General features: G+C 32.0%; 1 protein-coding gene across 1 annotated transcript in view; it reads right to left on the reverse strand.

Annotated features, from left to right (window-relative positions):
• nAChRalpha6 (nicotinic acetylcholine receptor alpha6) overlaps positions 1–25563 on the reverse strand; it is a 336348-nt gene that overhangs the window by 13974 nt on the left and 296811 nt on the right. The window contains exon 8 of the mRNA XM_031920609.2: positions 24856–24942. Coding sequence (XP_031776469.2) covers positions 24856–24942 — 87 coding nt within the window. The remainder of the gene's footprint in view (positions 1–24855; positions 24943–25563) is intronic.

The following is a 25563-nucleotide window of genomic DNA, read 5'->3' on the forward strand; positions in this document are numbered from 1 at the left end:
CATGATCTGTGCGGAAAACGCTTTTCGCGTAGCTTCATTAATGCGCGGGTGATAGCTTCGCGGGGCAGAGTTGATTCGTGAACGAATTTTGCGTGAAACAGGGGTGGTTGCCTCGAGATCGATACGATTTTTTCACATGTATTTCGTGTGAGGCGCCGATTATTGGGGAATTAATCGGAGGAATGGATATATTTGGAAAATAGAGCGAGTACGATTTGTCAACGAGTTGTGAAAAACTGAATAATCTTTACGGACGTGGATGCTTGTTGATATGTAATATTGGAAAAAATTAAGACATAATCGTTTGCGAATTTATTTATATTCGATTAGGTTGAAGTTAAAGGTAATAAGGTAGATGATGGGGATGAAAAGTATATAAGGAAATTTGAGAAGAATGATTAATCTGTTTCTTTAACTTTAGTGAGAGAGTTATATAGTAAGAGAAATATTGCATTGCAAAGGATAAATTAATTGTTGGATTTGTTAGTTGGGAAATATTCATTCCGTGCTCTCATAATGAATCATTTGAATAGTGAAACTTCGAATAATACACAATTGCGTTCAATGTTGTTTTAGAAAATTAAAAAAAATTTTATTCATGTCACTATTTTGTTTTGTATCGAGTTTCCCTTTATTTATTGAATTTAAATCAATTAAGTTTCAAATTTAAGTAGAAAGTTCCCTCTTATTTTAGAAAACGTAATTTCCATGAAATAATTTATTTCTTTTTGTCAAGTGAGTTGATTGATTATTAAAATTCTCTCTGTATCGAATATTGATATTAGAGCCAAATTCTAGATTTAGTATGTTATAATATTCATATATATATATATTCTCTAACAATTAATACTTTGAATCATTAATCGATAACGACCTATTTTCTACCGGCCAAATATTCCTCGACTAAAATGTTATCAATGAATAATAAGAAAATCCAGCTATAATTCCCAATAAATTGTAAAACGAAGAATAGTGTGAAAAAAATCGAAACGAGTTACGCAACTCGTAATTAAAATAAGCTTCCTGTTTCAGTTCGCAGAAAACGAATTTACGCTCGATTAGCTCGGCAGATGATTTTTCGTTTAAGTATCGAAAGGATACGGAATTTTTTCAACCGTCAATATGGATCACACCATTCATTACACGGTCTAGTTAGCAACGCGCGTTTAATTAGCTGTTAAATACCAGTATTTGTGTCGCATACGATAAACAAAGGGATGTATGCTTGCTCGTCGTTCAAACAAGAGATTTATTTGAAAAGGATTTTGTGAAATTTTTAGCGGGGAATTTTATCGATCGTTGATTCTGATTGGTTTGATTTTTCGGTATTTCTCGGTATTTTTTATTCCGGTTTATTTTATTTGTTTTCCAGGTGTTGAGATTATCCGTATATTTTTTTGCGTGAAGAAATAATCATGGCTCGTTTTCATATTATTCTCAGGCGCAAATTAAACGTGCGAAAATATTTTAAAGTTAACGATCTGTTTTAAATCGCGAACATTTATTTATTGATCATAATGTGAATAATTTGATGATATTTTATTAGATATAAAAAAATTGAAGTATTGTAAAGAAAAATATGATTGAAAGTTTTGATTAGAAGAATTTATTTGAAGAAAAATGATAAAGAAAATAAAAATGAAGAATTTATTTTGTTTTTTTTATTTAATAAATAAAAAAAGAATCTTGTTTGGAAGAATTTTTATCTTTTATGTTTATTAAAAATTTACGCGTGACAAAAATTAAACAGACATTTTTTTTAATATAATTAATACGAAAATGTTAATAATTAATGTTTATTCTCATCACACGATATTTTATAAAGAAATTATTCTAATCTTTCACAATTTAAATTTTCTTCTAAATTAAAAAATCTATAATAAAAATAAAAGTGAAAGACGAAGTCACGTAAAAATATATTGCATATCAAATTGTGGGATATTTTAAAAGGTTCTGATTACGGAAAAATAGCAGATGAGAGTGTTAAATATTGGATATGCAAAACGTGTTCGAGGAATGGTATGTAGGTCGGCTATGTTATACCGAAACATTTATTACTTTTCATCGTTCACGTGCTTTCCCATTCCCGTTCCCACGATACTGGAAATTCGAACGATTCGTTTTACAGCGATCGATTTTACGAATTTTCATCGGTGGGACATGATCCATCCCGGTGGAAAGGGTTGCAACTTTGATGTATATACATTTGGTGTATAAAATTGTTGATACAAGTATCGTGCAAAATGGTTGCCAAAAATGATATCTTCGACAAGATGGAATCGAAGATGGAAAGTAAATATCTTGGAAGCAAGGTTTGAAAATTTTAAGAAAATAAAAATTCTTTAACTTCAAGTTTTGTTAGAATAAAGTTAGAAATTTTAAGAAATGTATTTCGATGATCTCTATTTATGTATAATAATAATAATTTCCTTTATTAATTCTATTTAAAATAACTAATTTATAGTTTATTATATTCGTATATGCACGTATTATATTATTTGCTCTTCCGTCTTCTGTCAAGTCTACTGATATCAGTTTATGCTTTGTATTAAAATGGCTGACCTCAACTCATGGTGTTTGACATTTCCATGGAATGGAAGGTCCGAATCCCTGTTTCGAAAATGAAAATGTCAACCTGTGAAAGTGTTTCTGACAACAGGGAATTTTGTGGATTTCACTGGATTCTTTCTTCTCCAAATGCATATACTACTATAATATTTTACGGATAAACGAAATAAAATATATTTTTTTTCGTTTCTAAATAAGAAGAAAATATTTTCAGAAGTAACATCTTCTCTCTGAATGATTTATAATTTTAAAAAGTTTTACATAAGTTATCTTGATGATACTTATAAAACAATTGATTTCATTAATTTTAATAATTTGAAATATCATCTTGAGTAATTTTAAACGACTATATTCAATTCAATTTTAAAAAAAATATTATGACGATAACGAAATTTGCTAGATCATTCCCCTTTATGAACAATCCTTTAATTATTTTTCCAAATCGTTCGCTCTAAATTCCCAGTAATTCTATTCCACTGTGAAAGCATTGTTTCCCAGATTATCTCAATATGTATATATTTATATATATACAGACTCTACCATTTTTTCGTTTTTAACAGTTGAAAACTTTCATAACTCAAGCAACTCGTAAAATCTCTTGACGACACCTACAATCTATCTTTTCCCAATTTCTCCTCCGTTTCTATCTCCCTCGAGTTTTCTTCCTTTTTCAGATCTCCTCACCGTTCAAAGAGAAAACTCACCACCCCCCTCTACCGGACCCTTTTCATCGATGGTCCTCGTTTATTTCGACCCGATCCTTGATTACTTCGAACCATCGCTTTGGTTACTACGTCACGTACAGCTCGTTCATCCCCGTTCCCTTATCCAACTAGCTATTTCCTCTTTTTCCTTTTCTTTATAGCAGCTACTCCTTAACTTTCCATCCGTTCCCGGTGTCCATTCCGTCGCTCGCGATTTCATGCTCTCAATCTGTCTCTTGATTACTTCACAGATTCAGTATCTTCCGCTGTCTTTGTTACTTCTTGTTACTTTCGTTTAGCAGATTTACCTTTTACACTTTTTCCTTTGAACGTTTAATCTCATTTCATTCACTCCTTTTCAATTTGACTCGTCTTCTTTTCTTTTGCATTCCTCCTCTTTTTATCATTATTCGTAAATGAATTAAGTATCTGTTGAAGAATGTTTAGATATTTGTGTATATTCAATTTCACTTGCAAATGAAATGGAGATACAACGATCACACATATGTGTAAGATTTTAAGATATAGTAAGTACGATTGAGAAACTTGAGAAATAAAAAAATAGAATATTTATTTTAATTTCCAATCTTTTTAGTTAAATCTCTTTTTTATTTGCCCATTTTATTCCTTTCTTTTCTTTCTCTTATTTTCTTACTTTTCTTCATTACTTTGGCAAAATTAGAATAAATCATGAAATTTCAAAAGTGTTAACTAATTAAAATAGCATAGAACCTTTCCCGTATCTTTGCTCAGATCTCTTTTTTCCTTTCCTTTTGCTACTCTTCTTCTGGCTTTCTCCTCCACTACTCCTTTCCCCCTTTGCCACTTTATTTCTTTCAATTTACCCTTCTCTTCCTCATGTTCCATGTTTTATTCTTTTCCTTTGCTCCCATTTTACCCTCGTCTGGTATATATATATATACATCCTTCCTCTCATCCCTCTTTCTTTTTCCATTCTCGCAAACTTAATTCCACAATTAACCCGGTAGAGTAGATCCGAGTAATCTCGCGATTTTAATGACGCTGCTAGCGATTCTTTAACCGCACGCTCGAGTTGTCGCTCGATGGACTGTGCATTTCGTGATTTTTCCCATCCCTCGAACTATCCTCGCCTCGTTTTCGAAATCATAGATAATCCCCGCTCTTTATCTTTCTTCACTGAATAGATTTGAGAAAATTTCTGGAAAATCGTTGCTCTCGCGTTCGTTGAAATCGAATCGAGCAGCACGTTCTCATTTTTCCAAGAAATATTTGAAAGAAAGGAGAATAAAGCTTTCGTTTTTTTCCCTCAGTTTTCGATGTAGCAATTTGGTTTCTCCTCTTGATGCGTTCACTCGTTTGAATTTCAATTTCGTGATTTCTTATTTGATGATATGTTTTATCTCTGGCATCAATTATAGAAGAGAAGTGATGACTATCAATTTTATATGATTTCGTTGTTATATTTATATTGTTATACAATAATTGTAAAGTCGATTTATTATCGATCTTTTATAGCTGTTTATCTGAAGTTTTGAAATCTTTTGCTTAGAAATGAACTGCATTTTATGATTTGCCTACTTTTCTTTCTGTGTCTCAATACGAAAGGATTAATTTATTTCTCTTCATTACGCTTGAATTTGTAAAAACTTTTTTTATATTGAAATAGAAACGTTGTTTCATACATGCTTCCGGTGTTAATTCTGTACTTTGTTTCGATAAATTTCGCTCGTTAATTTAACTTCACTTCAAATTCATTGAGATTAAAAAATTGAAAAGAAATTTTCATTAAAGCTTAAATAAAGCTTAGAAAAAGTTTTTGTTTATGAAAAATCTTTCTTCGAGAAATACAAAATACGTTTAATTACGTTAAATTTAAATTATTTTTAATCTTTCATTTTTATTTTTTCATAACAAGAAAAAATACAATAAAAAAATATAATAAATTATATATATATATATATAATATATTATAATTATGCAAATTTTATAAAAAAATTTGTTCTCGTTATACATATTTATCGAGAGTAAAAATTGATAATTTTCCATTCAGAATTCTTTCCATATTTGCTCCAATAAACACGTTCTTTTCATTGTCACGTTTCCTCATTTCCATCGTATAAATGTTCTCTTTTTCTTTGTTCCTTCTTTCTTTCTTCTTTATCTTCTTTATCTTCCCTTATTAAAATTGTTATTCTATTATTCGATATCACGAGAAAATTCATTTTATTCGAATAAAAAGTAGGGTACAGATCAATTTAATAGAGATACGTGTTTCAATTTTTTCTCTTTTTTTCATCAATATTTATCATTGAGTATTTTCATTTTTCTGTATTTTACAATCATCTTGAAATTATTCTTTTAAATTTATTATTAAAAAATTCTTTTTAAATAGATCTTTTCATTTGGTTATCAAATGCATGGAAATTGTACAGCAAGATTTTCAATTTATCTTTTTATTAAAATTTATGCATCAACTATTGTACCGCATTGTCCATTGAGATGAGGATCATTTCTCTACTAAGTTTTTCGAGTCATTTGTCTCTTACGTTTCCTTGCAGATTGTTCTGTTCCGTCAAAGTTAAAATATTCTCAATAATTGATTCGTGATTACTTTTCACAACTGATTATCAAAAATAATTAAAGTCACTTATTACATTAATAATAAAATTCATTATAAATGCTTCGTCATCTCTAATCCTCTTGTTTCAAGCTGTTTAAGTAACCTCAAGAAGGTAGTAATTTTAACAACTTTCACAGTGATTACAATATAATTATTTTGAAAAGTTTGAAAATTATTTTACCAATGTACAAATTCTACCACTGCAGGTTTCTATCAGGTTTTCAATCGCTTTTCGAAAACAAAATTCAACCTTAATTCAACTAACGTTCAAAATTCAATCAACAAGCTGCGTATTACACAACAAACAAACGTTAAAAGTATTTTCTAAATCAAATTTTGCCAACAATTTTGCAGATTAATTCCTCCCCGTGCACACACATCCAACTCAGAATATCCAAACTTCTCACAAACTTTCCCTCTCCGAATAAATATATATCACAAGAACCGTCGTAGATATTCAAACGAAAATCGCTAAGATCAACAATCAACATTTCCTTCCAACATTATATATATATCTCAACTCTTACAACCCTTCTCCCCCTCCCTATTCGTGCATATTACATTTAACGGCGCAACAGCGGGCGAATTTTCCCCCATTGCCCGGCGAAAAGGATCTGCTTTCACGGTGCAATCGCAATCTCACTGTGTTTCGTCGTGGAAAGACGAGCGCGAGAGAGGGAAAGAAAGCTGCTTCCGTTTCGTCAAAGCTGCGCCACCACCACTGCTCTCGAATACGCGGTGCACGAACGCAGGGACACGGAAACGGAAGCCGGGGACGACCACGGGAGAATAGCTACGGCGAAAAGCCGTGATTCTTTCTCTCGTATTCCGCGCGAGAACCTGTGTGTATCTCTCCTTCCGCCTCCGGTGCACCAGACCGATGTACACGCGTTTAAACAAGACATTTTTTTTTTTTTTTTTTTTTTAGAGACACCTGCGCGAGACGCTGGTGAAGATGTTTTTTTTTTTCTTTTTTTTTCGGATTCTTCGCTTTCAGCCTGATTCTCGAGAATGGGTTTTCTTTTCGCAGCGGGGGTCGAGATTCTTTTCGGAATTTTTTTAGTTAGATCGGTGCATTTGATATTATTTGTTTATTGCACCGATTGGGACGATGGGTCAAGGGTGTTTGACGGTGTTTCGTTTGATTTTGGAAGATTCGATGTTTTCTGGATGTTTTTAATTGCAGTATTTCTTTTATTATTGTTTATGATTGTTATTTATTTATTTTTGGTTGCATATCGAGATACAAATAAATTCGCAAACGATTGGCTTAACATCTTGTAAGTTATATTATAATTTAATTTTCTTTGGTATAAAGTTGATCGTTTTTAATAGAAAAAATTGTTTTTGATTATCTTGATATTTAATTGTTCTTTTGTTAAATTGTAATATTTCGATAATTTTAATATAATATCTTAAATTGATACGAATTTCATTTGTGCAATTTCAATTTTAATTATAGATAAGCATTGAATAAAAAAAAAATATATTGCAACTGATGATGAAACGCAAGAATTAATTAGAGAAAATTGCGTGTACTTTATTACTTATTACGTGTTTGTGTTTTGCTCGATGCAGATGGACAGATTATTAAATTGCATTCAGATTATTGCAAAAAGTTATTTTACTTGCTGGTGACACATCGTGCGATAAAGGAAACGAAGGAAATGGGATATTTGAACGACGAAAATGTGTCGCTATTCCATTAAAAAATATTCCACGAGTGAAATTCGAATAAATTTGAAAGAAACGCTTGTGTCAGAATTACTTTTACTTCTCAGAATTTCTTTCTTTTTTAATATATCAATAATATAAAATACAATTAAAATGGAACCTTTACGCAAAATATCATCAGAATGAAATTGATTTTCGAATAACATTATCGTCTATTAAGCAGTATGTAATCTGAAAAATCTAAAAATAAGAATTGAATTCACTTAAATTTTGTTAATTCCTTCTAATTGCTTTTATCACCATTATTTTAATTTTTCACTAGAAATAATATGAAATTCAAAATTTATTTAAGAAAAAAAATGATTAAATAGTTATTATACTTTTTGAATACACAAAAAGAATACATAGAGGTAAAAATAAATCTTTCAATAGATAGTATAACTGTATAAATAGAACTATTCCACGTGTAAAAATGAATCGAAAATATTGAGGGAGAATAAAACTTTTTAACATAAACTTTCTCTTGAAAAAATTTCAAAATTTATCGAATACATATACATTTTTCAATTGTTCAAATATTATTAATATTATTACCATTAATAATGCATAAATAAAATAAAAAAGAATATTAAATATTAAAATATATATATATTTATAAATATATTTATTCTTTTTACGATTTTTCAATATCAAATTAAAATATAAACAAAAATCATTATACAAAAACTTTAATTTTAATCAAAACACATAAATAGTTAAAAAATTATTTTTAATTATTATCAATAAAGAAAAGCTTATAATAAAACTTAACATATCACATGTTTTATTCATTTTTACGTAGAATCATTCCATTTTCTATTGTACAATTCACTAAAAGACTTGTACCTCAAAAAAAAAAAAAAAAACAAGCAATAAATTCCTAACATCGAATAATATCTCACTATAAACACCACAATTTTCTACAACAAATCTTTTTATTAAACTCAAACAACTAATATTTTATACTTTCCAATAAAAATTATCGATATTCACCTATCTTCAACAATGACTACCACCTCCTCGACAAAAGTATTCTTTTCCAAAACGCTTTAACCAGCCTCTATGGAGCAACTCAAACAAAAAAAAAAAAAAAAAAATTTCAAATATCTATTTCGTTCTACTTTGTTCGAAATAAAATGTCACGAATTTTTTAACCGTTTTTTAATGCGGAATTCACGATCTCGACGCATTGTCGCGTTTTCGTTCGATTCATCAGATTCGTCGTTTCGAAATTTCACGAATTTGCAAATTATTTTGTCGCGAAACTGCACGTACAAAATTTCGAAGCCATTTTCCTTTCCACCATTCTGTTCTCTTTTGGCATTCGATTAATTCGAGCACGGTTCCAGCACACGCGACTCCCGCTGAATGAGATCGATTATCGATGTTTCATTTTTTTTTTAACGCAATTTCGCGGATTACTAACGTGAAGTTTTTTTTGGTTTATTTGGTTATTTTTTTGATTATTGTACAGATGGGATGAGTTGGATGGATTTGGTAGAAAATAACGATCTTCTTCTTTTATATTTTTTTTCGTTTGAGAAACTGAGATGAATAGTAATGTGGAGAGAAGTGATTTCTTATAAAAGTATTTACAAGGATATTTGAAATATTAAAATTTTTACATTTCGTAATTGCTTGTTCGGAAATTAGTCCTTTCAAAATGTCGATGGAATAATTAAATTAAATACTATGCTTTACAGTTTCTTTTATTTTTCTAAAAGAAATTCTCTCAAATTTCGTAATAAAATTATATTGTATCGATTACAAGTTATAATAAAGTTTGTTGAAATATTCCAACGATAAATTGAAACAAAAAGAAAAATAAACGATCAGCGAGATAAATAAAATACAATATAATAAATAAAATAAATATTATTGGAATAATATTTTATTGGAAAATATAAAGAACCAATGTATTAAAATCATAATTCAAAATGATAAGAATGATCGTCAAACCAAAAATGAATCAATTAAACAAACGAAACCGTCGCATTCGTAATCGTAATTGCAATATTATTTCAGCGATACGAATTGAGTCGATCGATCTTCCCCCGATTTCCGTTTCACGACGCTCGAAGATCGTTTCCCTTCGACCGACGCGACCGTTTCCTCTCGATCGACCCCCCTCCCCTCCTCGATTTTCGACGACGATCCACGCGATACACGCTGTACTTTCATCTGACCATGATCCCCGTGGTTAATTGAAACCCACATTGCTTTATCTGTGATTCGATGTTCGCTTTATCAGCTCGAGGATATCGATACGATGGTATATGCGGTATTTGAGTTAATGGATTTGCGATGATTCGATTCGATGCACGATTAAAGATAAGCATTAACGATCGGATACATGGTTTCACGACGATTTTTCTCCCGATTTTCGATAATTTATTGGAACGGCAAATTTATCGAAACGAAAGATTACGGATACTCTGTTTTTGCGAGAAATTACTTTTCACGAGAGAGATTCAATATATTCGGATTTAATTAATCAGAAATGTGTCGTTTTGGAAAAATTAGGGTTAATCTTTGCCAGATCTCCGTTTCACTCTCAGAGGAAAAGTAGAATATTCGATCTATAAATTACGAGTTAATATTAAAATTTCGAGGAAGATTGTGTAAAATTTTTCCTTATTATCTGTATCCCCTATGTCATCTTATATTCTTATTTCAACTTTGAAAGAAAATGTTTCCACACATCGAGCTTCTATATAACAAGCAAGTAATCATCACTCTTTACAAACAATGATTCAAACAGAAGCTATTTATTTATCGTATTAAAAAAAAAAAAAGAGAAAAATTCTCAAAGCCCGACTTTTCTTCACACGGTGTAAACACGGTGAATCCCCGGCACGTGAACAAGGCGGCGGGATTAGCAAGAAATATACAAGCCCCGAGAAGGTAAAAAACAGGCCTGGCAATTAGTTTCGTCCAATTTTGGCTTGAGTGTGCAGCGGTTGAAGACGGTTAAACAGCGTTAAATAACGTTATTATTCCGTGGCCCTGGCGCAATTCGTTCTCCTCGCGCAGGAAACGGTCGCTCGTTCGGCGTGCTCCCTTTGCCCCCCCGAGTCCGTGTTAATGGAGTAACTACGACTGCAAGTTTTCAGCGGTGCCACTTCGTGTACAGAAGTCGTGAGTGAGACTAATGAGAATAAAGTAGGGAACGTAGCAGCGACAGCAGCGACAGAAGAAGAAAAAGAAGAAGAAGAAGAAGAAGTGGAGGAACAAAGTTGTTGAGAAGAGAGGAAAAAGAAAGAAGAAGAAGAAGAAGAAGAAGAAGAAAACGTGAGGGAAGAATAAGAATAAATGGCAAGAGTGAGCGATGCAAGACTGCCTGGACAGATGGTAATATCGTATATGCTCGTGTGTCCCCAGGTTTGTTGTTGGAAACGATATCAAGGTGCTTCTCCATGCACAATGGCGACTACTACTGTTCCAGAAATTACAACGCAGGATACCACGGTGCCACGTTTGAGACGTTGGACAGTTTTGCTACGTGATGGATCCCTCGTTACCGAACAGCGGCATGTCGTAAGCCTGGCTAAGACCTTGTACAATTTCCTGGATGCCCAGGAGAGGTCACAACTAAGTCTCTGCGTTTGTTTGTGTCCCGAACAGGAAGCGAACAGCGATCTACAACTTCCAATTACAGAGGGGGAAGTGATGCAGCGCGTGAATTAGCGCGCTTTTTCCTAACGCTTGGACAGTTTCACTTGATAAATGATATCTATCCAAATTGTAAATAAATTTGGAGGAAATATCTTGTGATATGAAAATATAAAAAATTTTAGACAAAATAAATTTTGATAAATCTAAATATAAAATTGAACTATTATATTTTATATTTTAATCTGAATAGGTAATAAAATTTTTTTGCAAAAATGTAATAATATATGTTATTTAGTTATTTAGAAATATAAGTGGTGTCTTATCGCGTTATTCCAGGCATCGTGTATCGCGCTAATTCACGAACATGCTCGCACAAAGATCAAGCTAAACGAATTTACGATCGTGTCACGACAATCTTCGTCGACTTGCAATTTGACTCGCGATGCGTGTGACTTTCGAGAGACAGATTCACACATTTTGGTGATCAACAACGCAATAATCTCGAAAGTGGGAAGGAAGAACTGCCTTGCAGAGTAATCAAAATTGCGACAGCGACAGCGATAGTAGTGGTGATAGATAGTGATCAGCCTCAGCCTCGTCACGTGTATCAAATTACCATACTACATACGAGAGTTCAACATTGCACAGCATCAATACGCAGGCTACAGATACAGTAGTAGGAAAGAGTGTGTGGTCAGCCAAGAAAGAGATTAACCCTCGAGTGGTATTAGAGGCGCACTTGTGATCCCAAATCGTGGATTAGGTCCTTTAAAAACGCTTTGAGGTTATATACCAAAAGTTTTTAGATTTTCTTTCTTTTTTTTTTTTTTTTTTCCACGAAAAAAAAGATTATGTCCATGCTCCATGACTTATAATGTATTCATAGACTGTAAAGCATTTAAATTTTTCCAAGAGTTGATTTTTTCTTTTTCCTTTTCTGGGAAGAAAATTTAATTAATAATTGTTGTAATAAATAAATTAAACTTGATTTTTTCTTTATTGAAAAAGATTTAACGATTTAATAAATTATATGGTATTCATAATGTATTATTGTTTGTAATAATAATACGAATATTTAAAAAGAAATTTTACATTAGTAAACGATTAAACTATTTATACAAATAGGATACAATATAACAAGGTATCAGACATGATGATGATTGACAAATGAGTGTTTTTTCAGAAATATTAATAATAACGAAAGATCGAACAGTTTGATAACAAAATATATTTAAAGGAGAAATTTTTTGTTTTTTTTCTCTATCCAATCAATATGTTTCTCTCTGTGGTTAATATTTTTTTCAAATTAATTATTACTTAATCATACCTGAATTTTTAATATTTAAAGAAATTCGTTTGTTACTCGAAACTAAATAATTCATATTTTATCACCTCGGTGTAATTAACTTGTCATAATGGCATATTCGTTTCGAAACTACCACTTGAGAGTTAAAACGCAGCTTGAGAAACAAAATGATAGAGAGAAAAAAAGGAAAGAGAAACAGGATAGAGAAAGAAAGAGAGACAGAGAGCTTAAAACTGGTGCTGGAAGAGATCATTTCTCTGCTTCAAAGCTTTCGCAGTGCAACGTATTAACGTATGTACGTTCTCGTGCATACACCAATACACAAGGGTGATCCGTTATAATTTATCCCGATGCATCAGAAAAGAGATGATTATTCATGGAAAAATAAATCGAGAGCCAAGATTAAAAAATTTTAGCACAGAGCTTTGTCTTCAGCGAAAATTACTTTAAAGATATTTTGGGTACACGTGCACTTAAAATAAAACTCAATTTCTTTGAACCCCATTTTCCATTTTTATAAATATCCTTAAGGAATACGAGGAGGAAAACTCAAAAAAAATTTATCAACGATTAAATTTATCTTATATTTTTATAAAAAAACGAGAGGAAAAGTATTCTCATAAATATAATACATCTTATAAGAAGTCTCTCTTGAGTTGCAACCCCTTCTTGATAATATCCCGTGCTCTTTTTTTCTTAATTAACTTAATTAATCAAAAGAATCATTTTAATATTGCAAAATATATCGATAAACAAAAATAAACTGAAATGCCACAAATCAAAAAGGAATAACACCCCTTTGAAAAAAAATACTTCGTGAGTTCTTTGTAGATCACGAACCACTTATGATATGATTTTATTTGTGAATCTGAAACTTTTGCCTAACACGACGTTCTTAATTTTACGATTAAATCCGATTTATCAAATTCCTTTCATGAGACTTCTCACACGTACAAGTACACGTACACCCAACATTTAAAGATCAGAGAATCGTCCAACTCTTTCTCCCTATAGAGCTTCAGCAGAAAACTTTCAAACCTTTGATCTACTTTTTCACGAACGATTTCCACGAGTATTGCCACTAACGAACCACCCTGCATATGATCACCATATTGGGGATGTTTAAACGGAGACTTTTATCTTTTCTTTGGTCCAATCTGTCTAGAAAAATGATAAAGAGCTCGAGGATAGTTTCAACCTGTCGTATTCGTGCACACGTTTCCCTTAATCTTTTTCGATCGCAACATCGCAGAGAAAATTAGAAATATCGGTTTCTAATTTTCCGAGAAAGCAAAGCGAATTCGTGATCATTAATGGGAGGAGGATACACAACAGAGACTTTCGTAGCATCGATTAAATTCACTGTGAAAGTGTTGCAGAAGCATTCGATTTTTTTTCGAAACGTTTGGTAGACAAATTCACATAATCATCAGACTATTTATTAATAACAGCTATGACTCAATTAATAACAATTCACACGAAAGAATTTTATTTTAATTTAATTTAGAAACGATTTTGCAAGCATGATAACTTAATGAATTAATCTTTACTTATTTCGTTTCATATCTAATTATATAAAGATATATTCAAGTGGTTCAGAATTGGAATAATCAGGCTGCTATATAAAATTTCCTTCCTACGCAGAATTCCATTCTTCCAAAAAAGTAGAATTGTTAAAATAAAAATCGTATCCTTACAAAATTTTAGCCTGGAATAAAAGAAAAGAGATTGTAACATTTTAATCAAAAGGAAAACATCTGTCTCGCAGCTTTGTAAATCTCTCTGTGTTTTATCGTATTCGTAAAACTTTCTTCCAAAAACAACGACATGAAAATCGTCTACCTAACGTTTACCTTAATCACGGATTCTATCAATCTTTCATAGAACGCCGGACGTGGAAGTTTCCTCAGTTTGAGCGTCGCTAAATCAACAAGGGGTTGGGATCGTGCTATGACACGAGCACCTAGTGAAAAATGCAACGGGTCTCGTTGCATCGTAAGATTGCATTAAGTCCACAGTCGGGCGAAGTTATCGTGCTACAAAAGCCGTTTGTGTTCCCCCTTTGCTTCTTATTTGTGTTTTGTGTTTTCGTGCACGCATCTGTCTGTCCTCGTGTCAAAGGGAATTGATCAAATTGTGTGTGTGTGTGTGTGCCTCGTCCAAATTTTCAACTAGCGAGTTTCTATACCGTTATATGTATGGAATAATGTGCTATATAGTGTATACATTATTTTGAATCATGTTCTGAAAAATCGATAGTCTTAGAGTTGAGAAAAAGATTTAACATCTTTAAAATTTATAAAGATGTTGATAATAAATCTTGCGATGGACTGACATTAAAATTAATACTTTAATATTAATTGGAAAGATTAATTATGGAGAGAGAGTTATGAAGATTGTATTCTTAAAGAATAATATTTATAGAAATATTATATTTGTTTGAAGATAAATAATATTTATTGTATGTGAAACGAAGAAATAAGCATTTGTTTGGAAATTAATATTTTGAAGGATATTCTACTTGTTCAGTGTTTTTTGAATTAATTTGTTATACTTTTAGAGCACAAAATAAAGTTTTTTAAAGTTTATTGAATATCGATGTGAGAAGATCAATTTATTATTATAAAATAAAGTTTTATAGTTTTGAAATATTTAATTTAGAAGACAGATAGATATATTTATTTTTTGTATCATCAATAATAGTTTAATACAAATATATTTTACTTAATATTTCCGAAAATAAAGTAATTTTTAACTATGTGAAAATTTTGAAAATAATTTTGTACATTTAATACGAATATAATAATATAAAAAAAAATATAAATTTTATTGTATAATTTGATTGAATTTATAATAGATTATTATTAAAAAAATGATTAAAAAGATGATTAATAAAGCATTTATTTTAATATTATTAAACTAAAAAAATATCATTTTTCTCAATTCTTGTTTTAATTTGTTGAGAAATATTAAATTCCCCAGGCTATAATAATTTACACATCCATTAGTAGAAAGTATAAAATTTCAGTTTGCTTTTACGAACGGCAACATAATTTTATGCAAATAATACAAAATGCCTGCACAAATTACGAAATTAAGAATTATAGTTGTAATTAAAAATAATTTGATTTAACTTATAAAAGAGAATAGCCATGCTTAATTTCCAAATATCGATATCAAAGTGAAAATTATATTACGCGATATACAATATAATGATATAATTTATTAACAATTAACAATGTAAAATAGCACGATCAGATACAATGGTGAATATCATGATGTATACATATCGTTATGTATTTTTTGTTGAATTATATAGAGAAGAATAATTTTCTATTAAAATTTTTTTTCGCGGCAACCTCGAAGAACTGTAAATTCAACGACTGTACGAAATGTAAATTTACATAAATTCTAACCCGTTTTAACGCGCATTTTGTGCTTCATCTTTAATTAATTGTATTAATTTTAATTGTACACAACGATTCGTTCTGGCTTCTCTGCTTCTCTTATTTTTCCTTGCAAAAAAATAAATGGAAATTGCAATTAATAATGGTTAAAAATTGTTAGAAACAATAATATGTTATATTATAAATTATCCTAATATTCTATTAGTAAAGAAATTTTAAATCTATTAAACATTTCATTAATAACACTACTAATTTTCACATAATTATTTTTATAATGTTGTGAAAATTATCCACGTTTCATTGTTCAACAATTTTATTCAATATTTTTGTAAATATGCGAAATAATTGTATTTTTTAAATTAATTTAGAATTTCAATAAAAACGAGTAACTATCTAAACGAATTCCTTAAGTGACTGACTTTCCATTGACCTATACTACTGAATCTATTCATCACACACAAAGATTTGGAGGCAAATAATTAAATTACGCGAATCAAACGTTGCATCTTCAACTCTTACCTTCGAGTCCTCTGTAAATTATTATCTTTTAATGAAACAGAAAACGAGATCGCCTTATTTCTCATCTGACGCAAACTTAAATCGCTTACCACTCGAACCTACTTTTGTATTCATTTTATTATCTCTTAAAATCGATCCTTCAAAGATAAAAACCTTAACACTGTATTCTACCTGAAAAATCCTTCGAGAACAAGCCCGTAATAATCGGATTAGAAAAAAAAAAAAAAGAAAAAAAATTCCAGGGAACAAACGATTATCCGCTCGATCGCGTCCATTCCACGCGATAATTAACAATTATTTATGAGTTCTTGCATATGTCCCGTGTAAATTAACAGAGAAAATTCTACCTGCATTCAATCACGATCCCCGTTAAAGCGTAATTAATAACGTTTTTCGGTGGAACGACGTTTTAAACGGACTTGTCACTGCGTCGAATCGAATCCACGGCACGGTCGATTCATATGTACGTTGCGTAACGGAAACGGAAGACACGGTCTTGATCACGGGGCCAATTCCCTCTTTTAATCTCCCTCTTGATTAAACGGAAGCCATGGTTCTTTTATCTTCGAAGCGTAGTTTGGAGAGGAGGATTTTAATAACCGGCCGTTTACTTTTATCGAATTCGATATGCTCGTTAATATGGATGAGATATGCAAAAAAGATTATTCCCGACGTAGAATGAGCGCACTTGTCAAAAGTTTCGTTGTTGTTTCGTTCGATCTTTCGCCGCCTCACTTTCCATTGTTATCGTTGAAGAGAAAACTAGCTAATTTTTCGCTACTTGCATTAATTTATTATTATTATTGTATGTAGTTAGTGTTAATGCAACATTGTTTGCGAGTGTTTTCAAATAATTTCGATTCAACCTATTTAGTTGAAAATATATAACTGTTCAATAGAACGATTCAATATTGTTTAATAACAATTTTCATCGAAAAAAAATTAATTGTTGTCAATTTAGAACGCGATAAAAGTGGATATAAATTAATCGATCAAATTTCCATGATTTTACCGTTTTTTTTTCCATTTCGAAAAATTTTCTACCTAGTTAGATGTAACCATAGCAACAGGGAATGGAAAGGGATAAAAAAAAAAAATAGAGGAAAAAGAATCGATCGTTTGGAATTTGCGGTAAAAATAACTGGATAGTATAGTATCGTTGGTTCGACAGTTCAAATTACCGATGACACGATGTACGAATTCGTTTTTCATTGTCAACACTGTAGCAGATTTTTCAATCATTTTTATACACAGTATGCTTTTGTATAGTTTCAAGTTCAATTTTTTGTCGCGCAACACGTGAATAGCGAAAGAGGAGTTAAACTTGAAGTGAGATTAAACTCTTTCGATAGATGGATGTATCGAAATATCAAGAAATATAAGCGAATGTAATAAAAATAATTTTTAACAGTAGGAAATAAAATTACACGAAACTTGAATTCTTTTTGGAAATAATTTTACGAGATTTTTATAAATAGAAAAGTAAATACGCAAATGACAAAAAGTGTCAAAAAAAGAAATTCTCTAATATTTTAAAACAATGTAATGAATTAATATATATATATATATAAGAGAATATAATACATTTTAATTAATAAATAATTTACAATTCAAACGTTTCTGAATTAAAAAGAAAACTATCTTCGTCAAATCTATCTTTTCATCGCTGCACATTCACTAAAGCGATTTCAATATCGATATACATTGTACACGTTTCCCTGACCAAAGTTAATCAAACTCATAACCTAATTTGCAGCCTCAAGTTCATTGTCAATGGCCAAAACATCAATATCCTCCGCCACGTTTTAAACTCATCCGCGATAAACGAATTTTAAAATCAATAAATAATTTCACCATGTATATACAATTGCAGCCAATCAAAAATCGTGTCCAATACGCGGCGCGAAATTCGATTTGAAAACATTTCCAAAATCAACGAGACCAGATTCGTTATTCGCCGAATAAACAAACAAGTGTACGTCGGGAACGTGATTCTGGATTTTCGAGAGCGAAATACTGTCTCGACACAGGACAAATAATAATAATTAAACTGGCAGGCGTGTTCGTTTAATGCTTTTCATTAAAACACACTAGAGATTCGTGAGTACGGCGTCGGCCATTATGGAAAATTTGTGCATTGTACGCATGTACGATCGCGTGATGCTTTCAATTTGGAAGCAATTAGTAATTGTCGTCCACACTTTCCAAGATGAGGAGAAAATTGATAGTCTGTTGATGCATCATTGGTGATACATTTAGGTTTGTCGTAATGGTTAAATCGAGTGCTATAAACGTATCTTCTTATAAATAATTAATTATTGACAAACGAATTGTATTAACGATCTAACTCTAATTGAATATTTATAATATTCAATTAAAAATATAATATTATAAAAAAACACTACTTAATGCATATATATATATATGAAATTACGATTTTGAATAAAGATATTACTTATCCTTAGATAAAAATATGTATACGAATATAAATAATGATGAAATAAAATTCTTTTTTGTGAAACTTTAAAAAAGTTATTAAATTAAAAAAAAAAAAAATCAAAGTTTTACACGATTTTGTAAATTTCATTTCACCGATCATTTATTTCAATATGTACTATGTATTACCTATAATGCATCAAGCCAAAATACGAAGAAATCAAGAAGGAAAAGGAAATTGGACGAAATAATTTGTAACTCGCTTCATTTGAATTTTCGTGGAATTTTTACACGCCATTGTACATTATCCTTTATTCTTTTTTTTCTTATTTATTTATTTTTTTTGCTTCACAATAAAAATGGGGTGTTTTAAAAAATTCATTTGCAGCACTGTATTTATTTATCTTACTTGTTGTTCCGTACGGGTTAATTTAGGTTAATTAAACTTTACAAATTAATATATAAGATTTCGATTAATTTCACGTTATGTGTAGATAATTTTGCCGGAATTGTTTTAATTGTTTACGATGAGATGATAAAATATTTTGTCCAATAAAATTGAAGTTTTTCATTTGCATTGTAATTTAATTATATTCATCATTTTGCACAGTGAATATGTTATTATCGAATGTTAGACACGTTTAAATACGTTTCGTGATTATTAATTTGGATTAATGCAATTTTAAATGAAATTATTTCACGATAAGCTTATATATTAATGTATGTAATGCTTGAAGATTAGAAATAATAATCTCTTAAATTCTACGGATTTATATTATTTATATTATTAATTAAAAAGTTATTATTGCATTTGCAAATTAATTTGAATTTTTATACCTGATAATTTATTAGTTAAAGAATATGAAACGATGATAAATAATCATAAAATAATTTGTTTCATCTCAACGTTCACATCAGGGAGATAAATAATTCGAAAAGTTATATAAACTGAAAAAACTAATAGAAACCTTTGAAGGAAAGGCAAGTTTAACGCGTTCTTCTATAACAATAAATGTAAACTCATTTATGAGTTTCTACCATTTACGACCAAGTTCTTTGAAACTTTAATTCGCAATCAGTTTGATCTTCGACTTCCGGCAAAGTTCAATTTTCCTTTGAACCGTTGAAATTTCTCAAGCAAACAACAAAAGTTCGAAAATGGTTTGAGAAATACGTTTTCACGACGAGCGGTGCAATTCGTATACAGTCAACTGCTCAAATTACATAATTAATAAGAAATGGAAGGAAATAAGTAAATTACTCTGCACAATGTTATAACTCGTTGGATTGTTATTCGTGAAATTTCACATAAACTTCTGAATTTTGCTTATTCCGAAATCTTTTTCTTCCGAAATGTGACGATTCTGACAGGCGAAACATTAATATCACCTTACTTTTTAACTATATTTATATCCCTGCAATTCAAAATTTATTCAAGAAATTTGTGTTTGTATTTGTTTGAAATACTTGCCCATGCAAATAAACATTTTATTTAGCAACTTAAAAGTGCAAAATTACTTAATTATACAAAATTCAAAAATTCTCGAATATCGTCCCGCGAATTGTCCTTCCTGTTGAAACAATTCATTTCCAATTAAAAAAACTACGGAAATCTGGACAAATGAAAATCGCGGATGGTTTCAATCAATCGGTCGAACGATTCGCGGCAATACGACGGAAGAAAGAAAATTAGATTTTAATAAAAATACACGTGATGAAAACGTACGTTTACACGCCGTATTCCTTCCGTTTAAACGCCTGCACCTTTTCCTTTAATTCCTTTTTTCACGCCCGAACGATCATCCGTGTTCAAAGAGCGCCGATTCGATTTTAAGGATTACCTGTTAATTGAACCGTGACCGATTTCGCGCGATTGATCAACGATAAAAATAGGGTTGGCAAGTAGTATAAAAGTGCAATTGCATGGAAATCCGCTGGTACCATCGTACGAATTCTCACAATCGTGATTCATCTTTGCCGGAAGTGTGTCCCTCATTCTCTTGTCTAGGCCTCGACCCCAAAAGCTATTGTACGCGGTGCTTTAGGAAGTGCGGGTCGAGCAAAGGAGCGATAGAAATTGATGAAAGGAAGATTTCTTGGGTATTAGAGATACGGTGGGGCGTCAATTATTAGATCTATGTAATAGTGAGGTAAAAAAGGGGGTTAAAACGAAGGGGTTTTAAGGATCGGATATATATTTGAGCTCTCGAAAAGTTATTCTCCAAGAGTATTTCTTCTTTGTTCAAACGATTTGTTATCTTAAAATAAAATGTGTTTTTTTAGGAAAGGAATCACTCGTAACACTCGCTATTGTTAATTGTTAATTCTGAAGGTATTGTCATTGAATAAATTTTTTGTTATAAATGTTGACGATAAGTTTTTGAAAAGAAGGGTTGCAAAAGTTGAAAATCTAGATCAATGGAAAGTCAAAGGATATTTTATATAATATGTAATAAAATATTAATATTCGTCAAATTACGATTTAAAAATTTTCTTATGAAAATTTTATCTATTGAAGTATACAACATTACATTATCTTCTCATTTACAATTAAATGTCTTTCACTGGTGTATAATATTTGTATGAAAAAATAAAGAAATGATACAGTATTTTTACTGAAAGTACAAGAAGAGAAAGTACAAGTAAAAGAATCTATTAAGTATTTCGAGTTGAAGTAAAGATTGTAGTGTAGTATCAAAGATTCGTTTTAAAGATTCAGCATGTTTCATCATACGCAGAGAAATCATTTAAATTTCTCAACTACTTATATATTTTTCAATAAACACCTTTTTTTTACCTAATCCCTTTATAATTATACTTCAATTATTAATAATATTAAATTATTATCTCTTTATACTATTTTTATTTAACTCATAAGTATTCTTTAAATTAATCAAACAAAAGATAACTTAAGATATCACGATATAATTAAACCAACGTAACAAAATATTCCTTAACACTCATAATTACTCGAAACTTAAAACGATTTATCCAAATTTTCAAATTCAATTTAAATTAAACAAACAACGTTTAATTTCCATTTCAGAGACGATGGAATTTTCGCGCGAATGAAACAATTCATTCGCAAAGAACGCAAAGAAAGAAGAATCGAAATATTATACAGAATTGTAAACCGAAATTGTAAATCATCAAGTTTCGTGACTTTCAACGAGAAATAACAATTCACCAACGAATTTGCCCAAATTATCAAATGACGTCAATCTCATCAGCGTGTCTTGATGCGTATGATCGTGTATGTAAGGCGGACAGTGTGAGGATTCAACAGATCTAATCGCAAATTAGACGACAGCGACAGACAGAGAAAGAGAGACAGACAAACAGAGAGGAGAGCGAGACAGACAGACAGACAGACAGAAATAGCAGAGTTGAGAAAGAGTGAGAAAGACAGAGGGAAGCAGAGAGAGAGAGAGAGAGAAGTCGAACGCGGTTTCATCGGAACTGCTCATTTGTCGCCGATCGACATCAACGAACAAACCGATCCATTCACAGACTTCTGATCATTCCAAAGACAACAGATGGGTCGTAACCTGATTTCTTTTTTTAAACCCATCAGACTCGAACACGAAACTTTTTACTAGAGTCTCGAAACTTTTGAAAAGTTGCATAGAACGCACATTTTTCTTCTTTAAGAAGATTTTAATAGGAAAAATCATAAGGAATTTCGATCTTTGAAATTCTTTGAACTCAAGTTCCGACGGAGTCTCGAAACTTTCGGAACTCGAAACTTTTGAAACCTAAAATACATATTTTGTTCCTTTTTCCTAAAGAAATTTCAATTAAAATTTTAACAAATTTTTAAAATTCTTCTCGTTTATTGATGGAAGAGATGGATCTTCGAGAATCTCGCCTTCATAATCAAGACGATAAGCGACTAACGAATAACTCTGCATCTATTCAATTGCCAATAAAAATAATTCAATCAATCATTCGTATCACTCAATTAATCGTCTGAATTCTCGAGAAACTTTCGAGAATTGGAAAATTTTCAAGTTTCATTACGAAACTTTTTTCCAAAAATGATCATCTCAAGAACCAGTCTTGGATCGATCGGAAGAGAAGAAGCATCGGCTGAATTTCGCTAATCCAAGCTCCGCCCCTCACCCTTACCTGAGAGCAGAGACAAGCTTCGTGCACACACGTTATACGGCGATTACACGTCCGCCAGACATTGCCTGTAACCAACCACACTCTCCCCTCGTCTCGTTCGTTCGCCACGCAACCAACCCTCTCTCTCTCTCTCTCTCTCTCGTTCTCAATATTCGCACACGACGCGCCCATTCAATTCGCCTTTCTTTCCATTCGAGCGGGAGCACGAGGAGGAGAAGAGAAAAAGAAGAAGAAGAAGAAGAAGAAGAGCATCCCGCGGTTTCGGTACATCGAGCCCGTCGCGCTGGGTGTTTTCACAGAGATGAGAAAAAGGGAGAAGAAACGTTTCCCTCCTCGTGCCTCCACCGGCTTCTTTTCGTCGCCGCCTTCTCCTTGCCGAACACGATGCGCGCCCTCTGTCGCTTTCACGCCTCCTCGCGGATTTCACCCTTTGTTTCTCGGCCGGAGACGCGTGTTTCTGCGAATTGCTCGAGGGAGGAGGACGTTGAAACACTCTTTTTCTTTTTTCGTGGCACATTTTTGGTATTGAGATTTTTTTTTTTTTTGGGAGCTGGTAACGTTTTAAGCTGCGTTTCGTTCGTACAGATAGATTTTAGAAAGTTTTTTCGAGTGTTGTTGCAATGGATCTTTATTTTTATTTTGATACCATGTTAATTAATCATTGCAAAGATAAATAATACTATTGATAGATTTTATTCTTAATAATTTATAAATACAACTAATAAAAAATTTATAACGTGATTTATATGAGCTATTCGTTTATTATTAAAAATGTGAAACAATTCAATTTATTTAGTACAATTAACTTCGTTGCGTACCAAGTTAACAAAATTTATTAAAAAATGAAATATATTACAATAACTTTAATGAGAGTAACCTACCAGCTCTATTCAATTTCTTCACGAAAAAAGAAATAGTTCATATTAAGAGATTCAAAATGTATAAGTCAAATCACTTAGTTTTTTTTTTTTTTCGTTCGTTTCGAAAATCATCGTATTCGTAAGGAGGACGTGTATCGAAATATCGTGTTGCACGAGATTTAATTTATCTCCAGCAAGGAACGATCACGTGTACAAATAAACAGTAACCCAGAGAAACAACGAATCTTCCCAAGATTCGTTCGTGTATCGGTAGAATTGCGCAAGAGACAATTTCCGGAACGCAAACCCGTTGAAAGGGTGGTTGTCTCGTTTTAAGAAAGAGGTATGTGCGACGACAGACAGGCGACACAGCAGAAAGAATTGTCAGCCAGAGAAACGCGGACAGAAGGTGGTACAGACCGCAAGGTAATTCTAAAGCAAGCGAGAGAATTTGTGGGAAGTTTTCTCGAGTTTACTTTGAAAAATTCCCCTTCGACAATATGATATTTCGTTTCTCATTTATCAGAATTCGTCGGCTTGTGATTCATTAATTTCATTGGCTTGCAATTCGAGGCTGATTTTGAAAAGTTGCTCGAAAATAGTTATTTTGCTCCGCATTTTGAAATATTAGTCAATCAAAATCAATGTTACAAGCGTCATTATCTAATAACATTATTTATTTTATTGAACAGTAATAATGTGTTATCGATCATAACGTTAGACAAAGATTTTTCATATCTCTACACGCCTTATTTAACTTTTCAGAGAGGATAAAAAAATTCAAAATGATAAAAAACACATCGATTTCGATTTCCAATTTAAAAGGAAAGAAAATCCCTATCCCACTTCACGTGTTGATACTGTTTGCCGCAACACTTACGTGCCTCCCCTTATACAATCAATCTATAATTCCAATTCCACAAAATCGAGAGAAACTTCCCACATTTGGCGAGATCATCGGCAAAAAAGATTGATAGCAGGAAAGGTGGATCGGTACCTATAAGTGGCACCGCCTCGGAGGTTCGCGTCAACACATGGGACACCAGCAGGGAAAACACCGTCTGTGACAACAGGATGGTCACACCTGGAACATTGTACCCACATACACGCCTGGTATTCGGTATTCTCTAGACGACGTGCACCCGGATCGATCGCGCGACTGTCGACGAGAAAACGATGCGTGCACGGATAAAAAAAGCTCAGGGAGATCCCCGCGTGAAAAGCTTCTCGAAAAAGAAAGAGAGAAAGAAAGAAAGGGACAGAAAACGGAGCGAAGGAGTTAAGGATCCTTTTGTTCGAGGTCGCGCACTCGTCGCCTCTGTTCCAAACCATTCCATGGAGTCAACCAGCGTTCTTCTCTTCTTTCCTCCACCTCCCCTCCACTTCCACCCTGCTTTCCTCTCCTCTCCCTTCGCCTCCTCCTCCGCCACCGAGTGTCGAAAGCGAGACGGGCATAATAGGAGCGTTTCGAGGAGGAATATTTCCACGATTAAGTTTGAAGTGAGGATTCTCAGGATGAGGGATCGGTGATCAAGTGTAATTGGCGGATGCGGTTCGTTTGGGCAAATGATTGTTTCGCGACTTGACAGATTATTTTCGATTTCGTTGGCGGCGGAGATTAATCCTCTATAACCTGGTGAACGAAGTTTCTTTAGAAGGGGGGGGGTCGTCGTTTTCGAGATCGAGGCGAAAAATGATCTGCCGC

This window comes from Apis florea, unplaced genomic scaffold (assembly GCF_048593485.1).
Source record: "Apis florea isolate Af1SG1 unplaced genomic scaffold, ASM4859348v1 contig_3783_pilon, whole genome shotgun sequence".
In the NCBI taxonomy this organism is placed as follows: domain Eukaryota; kingdom Metazoa; phylum Arthropoda; class Insecta; order Hymenoptera; family Apidae; genus Apis; species Apis florea.